At 39.9% G+C, this 7,154-nt stretch overlaps 1 protein-coding gene across 1 annotated transcript; it reads left to right on the forward strand.

Moving 5' to 3' along the window:
• The first annotated feature begins 1,136 nt into the window (after positions 1-1,136).
• colec11 (collectin sub-family member 11) lies at positions 1,137-5,915 on the forward strand. Its single transcript, XM_015969958.3, has 7 exons — positions 1,137-1,240; positions 1,508-1,668; positions 1,768-1,839; positions 4,931-5,002; positions 5,076-5,129; positions 5,213-5,308; positions 5,499-5,915. Exons 2-7 carry the CDS (start codon positions 1,533-1,535, stop codon positions 5,888-5,890), a joined length of 822 nt encoding a protein of 273 aa, XP_015825444.3. The 5' UTR covers positions 1,137-1,240; positions 1,508-1,532; the 3' UTR covers positions 5,891-5,915.
• Positions 5,916-7,154: the final 1,239 nt, after the last annotated feature.

Raw genomic sequence — 7,154 nt, forward strand, 5'->3', positions numbered from 1 at the left:
ACTTCCACCAAGGGTACGTAGACCGGCAGAATGGCGTCTCAGTGTGTGTTATGAATCTCCAAATCAAAGCTTAGCGCAAAGACATCACCTTCACGCCCATCAGAACTAATCGTTTCTCCGGATTTGCTGGTTCTGAGCAACATTCCACATTACACCATTCTCCATCTCACTTCACCTTAGTTACACCATACATTTATTGTTTAAAGTTAGTCTAGTTTTAATTTGTTTAGTAATAAATCTTTAAACTTTTAAAACTTGACTCTCTTTCTTTTGTCTCTGAGTTAAAGTTAAAGTCCCATCAGTTGTCACACACACAGGTGTGTGTGCGAAATTTGTTCTCCGCATTTGACCCATCCCCTGGGGGAGCGGTGAGCTGCAGACACAGCCGCGCTCGGGAACCATTTGGTGGTTTAATACGAAGTGGTTACATAATCCCTGCATTAAAAGGGATTAAAAGGGGGGTGCTGGTGCCTATCTCCAGCGGTTAATGGGCAATCAGGCGGATTACACCCAGGACAGAGGTCCAGTCTATTGCAGGGCAACACTGAGACACACAGGACAAACAACCATGCACACACACACACTCACACCTAACAGTCGTGTTTTTGGACTGTGGGAGGAAGCCGGAGGACCTGGAGAGAACCCACGCATGCACAGGGACAACATACAAACTCCATGCAGAAAGATCCCAGGCCGGGAAGCGCACCCAGGACCTTCTTGCTGCAAGGCTACAGCTCTCACCACTGCTCCACTGCGCAGCCTGCTGGTAAATTATTGTAACTAAATATATTAATTTTATATTACCTATAAGAATGTAATGTAATTTATTAATAAACATCTTCAAGTGCTGAAAAAAGTCACATATCATAGTGAATGAATGAAACTTTTATTGTTTTCATCTTGTTCTCATGGGGTTGGGAATATCTAAGGCCCCAATCATCGAACTTCTTTTTCCAGCCAATTATCTGCAGGGCTCCAAATACTTCAGCTTTTATCTGTGAAATGTTTATAACAGTCCTACCACACACACACACACACACACACACACACACACACACACACACACACGCACGCACGCACGCACGCACGCACGCACGCACGCACACACACACACACACACATTCTGCGTTGCCTTTGGAGAAACACAAGATGCGCCTGTTGGGACAACCAGCTACTGAAGCTCCTGCAAATCTTTGTGACTTGGAATAATTGTTTTCTGTATTTTTAACAATTTCTACAGGTAAGCAAGACTTTATAGTCAAATGAATGTTTTAGTCAAAGAAAATTAAGTATCTGAGTTCAAAGCTAAAGTTTAGTTTATTAATAAAAAGCCAAGCATGTGTGATCTGTGAAAGGCTAATCCAGATGTCTTTAAATGAAGCATCCAAACAAAGTTAAGATTTTGGTTTCCTCTAAAATAACAATATACTTTTTAAGTTTTCAACAAATTTAGAAAAATCCAAAATTTTCTGTATTTATTTATTTATGTTCTCTTTCTCCTTTAAAGGCTATCGTCTAGTGATAGAAAAAGAATGACAGGGAGAAAACTGGTGCTTCCTATGATGCTGCTGTGTGCCACCATAAGCCTTTTACCAGTACAGATTTCATTTGGTCAACATGCAGCTGAAGACTCCTGCATGGTTCAGATCCTAGTCCCTGGACTCAAAGGCATGCCTCCTCCTTAAAGCCGTTTTTCTACTCATCAAGCAAATGTAAAAAAAAACAGAAATAAATTCTGAATAAAACAGTTTTTTTTTCTTGCTGAAGGAGAACCAGGAGACAAAGGACAGAAAGGAGCACCTGGAAGACCGGGAAGACTTGGTCCACAGGGAGAGACTGGTAAACATCTACACGTAAAATACAAATCTAAAACAGCTAAAACATATCTTTTTTTATTTCTTAATGTATTTTAGACTTACGAGGTACAAAAACCTTTAAAACAGGAGCACATGCCCTCCTTTTCTCATCCTCAACGCATGCAACGGGAACTGGGGCAAAGATCACATTTCTTGAGCTGATAATGTTCTGTTACATCACTAGCAGGCAATCTAGAGACGTCCGAGTGTTTACATTTGGGTCGGCGGTTGGAGGAGGAAGGATGTAAGGAATCCAGTGTGGTGGATGAGTGTTTATTAAAGGCCCTAATGAGGAGGGGAGGGTGTTGAGCACTTTAATTTGTGATTTAATGCTGGGGTGCATAGTTAAAATTTTTAAAAGTAACTTAAAAATGCTTACATGTGACTGCCTGACCCTGTTCTGTGATTTCCAACAACAAAAGGAATCAATAACAGGAGTCTACTGCGTTGACCAATAGCTAGATCTTTGTTAAATGGTCAAATGGTAAATGGCCTGTATTTGATATAGCGCCTTCTAGAGTCCTGGAACCCCCAAGGCACTTTACAACACAATCAGTCATTCACCCATTCACACACACATTCACACACTGGTGGGGATGAACTACGATGTAGCCACAGCTGCCCTGGGGCGCACTGACAGAGGCGAGGCTGCCGAGCTCTGGCGCCACCAGTCCCTCCGACCACCACCAGCAGGCAATGTGGGTTAAGTGTCTTGCCCAAGGACACAACGACAGCGACAGACTGAGCAGGGCTCGAACCTGCAACCTTTCGATTACGGGACGAGCACTTAACTCCTGTGCCACCGTCGCCCCGCTAAGTTCATGTTGAATTTCTAATTCCATTGTTTTGGTTCATTTCTATACACATAATAACAACTCTTGTTTTTACCTTTTTGGCGAACGGTTTCGGCTCCTGCTGTTGCCTTCATTAAAGCAACACTGACGAAATGAACGCCGCTCTGACGAAGGCAGCAGCAGGAGCCGAAGCTACTCTGTGTACAGAAAAGAACAGAAAACAATGGAAGTTGACCAATAGAGTTGCAAATTCATTAGAAGGAGCTGCCAACCAACAAGAGTACTCCCCAGTTCCCAGCAGGCACCACTGCCTCCATCAGCTTAGGACACCAAGCTACAATGTAAATCCAAATGTTGAAAATAATCAAAAATATCGAGCAGGTGACACTCATAAATTAAAAAAAAAGTTTTTAGAACTCAAATGTATTGAGTTAGTTCAACCTTTTCTTTGTTTTAAGTACATAGATTTCAAACTATTTAATTAATCAGAAAAATGTGTATATATTTTTAGTGGGCATAACTTAAACGAATCAATAAAGACAACTTTACTTGAATAAGTACTAAAATTATTTATTTATTATTTTACATTTCCATATTAATCTATCCATCTTTATGTCAACTTAAAGTGTGTCTGATAAACAGACTTATATATTTCTTAAAATATTTGTGGATTCATAGGAAAAAACAAGCACAAACAAGCCATGTTGGTGGATTTCAGGTACAATAAAGAACTGGTGGGTGAGGTGCATTGTGGATAGTCATGTTTTTAGTAATTTTGTTCTATTTTGGGGTGTTTATGCATGTTTATTGTGGGGGATTGTTGTTCCTAGTTGTTACTTCCCTCAGTGTTGCAAATGTGGTGTTTCTGTTTGTATGACGTTGGCACCATAAGTGAGGAAGTTGGTCAAAAGGATGACTACACTGTACCGTTCCACTTTAATCATTACTGTGGTGGTTCACACCTGATGCATTTGACTTGGCTTTGGGCGTTCAACTCTCACCGGCTGTCAGCATCAATGGGTGTGTGTGAGTCATGTGCAATTAGCAACATATCTGGGTTAGTGTAGTATGTAATCAGTTACACCAAAAATTTTGAGTTATATCCACTTATCAAGTTTGAGTTACAAAACATTTACATTTTGAGTACATTTTCTGAATAATATGAGTTGAAAAATGATGAAAATCTTGAGTGAATTACTCCCTAAATATAAGTCGAGGAATATCGATTTTTATAAGATAACATTGAGATAATTTAAGGCAACTGCAAATGTAATTTTTATTTTATGTAAACTTAAAATATTTAAAAACATCACTTAAATATTTTTGTGTTGTCTGTTACAAATACGTTTTGAGTTCTGTGAACTTATTAAGGTTTACAGTGTAGCTTGAATGCTACCTCAACCTGCTTAGAATTTTTGTCAGTCTGAAAATGTCGCCCACTCTGCATCAGTCTAAATACTTCTGCATACCTTCCCGCACTCTGTGACTGATGTCTGTGCGTAAGCAGACGTCTAACATTAATGGCTTAAGCCTAGTTTAAGCTTCTCCATCTATGTCAGTGTAGACCATTATCCGTCGTTGCAAAGGCTCTCCAGTGGGCTTGTACTTTTCTAAATATTCGTCAAGAGAGACTGAGACCACAAGCCTGTGACCAGCCAGGATGCTGCTTCCTTTAACTTTGTCAGCAGCACTGCCATTCTGCCTCAAAGACATAAAACGAGAGCCAAACATAGCTAGAGACAGACACAGAGCAGAATGAAAAACATCTCGCGGTAAGAGTCAGACGATATAAAAAATAATACATCTACAGGAAACGCAATTTTTAAGGTGGTAACTGAATTAAGAAGTGGAGGACATATTTGTCCATGTTAAAAGGTCTGAAATACATAACCACAACACAAACACACTGCAATAATGACAGGATGCGCCAGAAAAGTGCACTGCCCTCTGCTGTCCTGGTGGAGAATTACTTCAGAACACTGACACACCAATGAAGAAGTATTAATGTGTCAGTACGTGTGCACATGAGCGCAAAGTTGCTGACGGAGAAGTATAAACTAGGCTTTAGGCTGAGCGGCACTGGAATCAGACTTCATGGGACCCTACGGGATGGGGTGGACTTGACAAAAAAAATTAGATTAGCTTAGATTATATCACTTTTACAAATTCCTGAAAAATCATACAGAGCCTCTGAACGGGGGTCAACTCTGGATTGCTACTTCTAGAGAAACATTTTTAAAGATTACATTTTAACGTTCCTAAAATATGCACCTTTCTCAGGACAAACTGGTCTTAAAGGACAGAAAGGCATCATGGGACGACATGGGAAATTTGGACCAAGTGGAATGAAAGGTGATTTCAGGGATATATTTCTCTCAGGTTTATTACATTTTAGTCATGATTCATATTGAATGTTTTGTCTCAGGGATGAAAGGAGATATGGGCGACCCAGGTCCAAGTGGTCCTAACGGAGAACCAGGTGAGAAATCAGCACATCATTGTAGGATGACACACAAACACGGTGAAAAATTAATTATTCTTCCTAAATCTTTGCCTTATGAGGTGTTCCATGTGAGTGCGCACCAATGAGAAAGATGATTGGTGAAATGGATATTGTCGTGGCTCAACTATTCTCAGAACTGAAATTCATCAAAAATGGTATTACTTAAGGATTATTTATAAATCCAATGTAAACATGTGTGTAGGAATATTCTTCTCATTATCAATGAAATTTAAAAAAATGTGGTGTTAGCGGCTCGTAACTTTGGAAGTGAAATGGAAGGACATGTCAGTAAGAAATTTATAGAAAAATCCAGTGCTCATTTTACAGCACTGCCCTCCCCTGCAGCTGTTGCTGGCATTAAAGAGACAGACAGTAAGGTGTATCTGTTGGTGAAGGAGGAGAAGCGCTTCGCCGACGCAGAGGTCTACTGTCAGTCGAGGGGAGGGCACCTGGCCATGCCGAAGGACGACGCGGCCAACGCAGCCATAGCAGGATACATAACCCAAGCAGGCCTCAGCAGAGTCTACATTGGCATCCACGACCTGGACCTCGAAGGCAAGTTCACCTACGTGGATCGGTCCCCCATGTCCACCTTCAGCAACTGGAGAACAGGAGAGCCCAACAACGCCTACGATGATGAGGACTGTACAGAGATGGTGGCCTCTGGGGAGTGGACGGATGTAGCCTGTCATCCTACCATGTATTTTATTTGTGAGTTTGAGAAAGATACTATCTGAGGCATGGACGTAATTTTCACTTTAGAAGTGTGTGGGGGGGGGGGGGCATGGGGGGGGGGGGGTATCTTTACGGTATGTTCTAATGGGAAACAGGCTTCAACACAAACGGTTGTTTTCTGCTTGGTCCTAAAGCTCAACCAGTGTCAATTTAATATAAAGTAATATTGTTTTTGGATGGTAAAAAGAGCAGGGGTCAAAACTTGACTTTGGAAAAAGTGGGGGGGACATGTCCCCCCTGTCCCCCCAAAAAATTACGTCCATGATCTGAGTCCAGCCTGGACAAGTTAAATACATACAAGCAAATGTTGGTTTGTGTTTTGGCGTCCTCTTGTAAATTAAGCAAGAAAACTGCAATCGAGCCGTTTCAAGCGAGATATTTTCTTCAGTGTCATCTCAGTTTGTCTGGGCCTGCAAAATCCTGATGTTAGTTTGATTTTTTTTACCAATAATTACGTCCTCATTCTCATACTCTGTCATCTAACGTGTTTTCCAGCATCATGCAGGAAGTGTATTCAGTTGTACTTTATGCAAAACTATCCTGTGAAAGTGAAAAACAAGGCAGAAAAAGCAGAAAGCTGTTGATTGTGCAGAAAAATATCCAATTAAAAAACAGATTTTGGTTCCAGTTGAGTGATTTTAATCAAACAAATAGAGTGCAGCATGCATTCTACATTTAAATTCACATAATAAGATTTGTAGTGATTGCTGTGCAATAAACAACGAGGGATATTGTGAAAAAAAGGAAATGGCACATTATTTTCTATTGCTGAGCTGGTTGCTGTTATTTACAGCAGCAGATGTGCCAAACGTGGCAGGGTGAGACAGGGAAAAATGTTCTTCACATATTAGTCACAAACAATTGTTGTGCAAGAGATATTTTCAAACTTTCACTTGTTCTTGTGCTAGAAAATGACCCTAATCATAAACTAATCTGCTTAGTTATGCCTTATATTGTGCAACGAATGAAAATCAAGAATACATTTTCTTAATTCATAACTTGTAGTAATAAAGAATTGTACTTTTATGTAAATATAACTTCATCCCATCAATAAAATGTTTGTTTTAACTGGATTTTATTTAAGCACTGAACCTAAAAAAATCCTTTAAAAAAACAATAGAAACAAGAAAATGGGAATATTTTAATAAAAAGTCAAATATCACTACCATATATAACTTTTGCCTAAATATTATCATTGTTACGTTTACATTATTATTACTGTACGTTATATGATATAACCCAAATTCCTCCAAATGAATCAAAACT

Source organism: Nothobranchius furzeri, chromosome 18, assembly GCF_043380555.1.
Source record: "Nothobranchius furzeri strain GRZ-AD chromosome 18, NfurGRZ-RIMD1, whole genome shotgun sequence".
In the NCBI taxonomy this organism is placed as follows: Eukaryota; Metazoa; Chordata; class Actinopteri; order Cyprinodontiformes; family Nothobranchiidae; genus Nothobranchius; species Nothobranchius furzeri.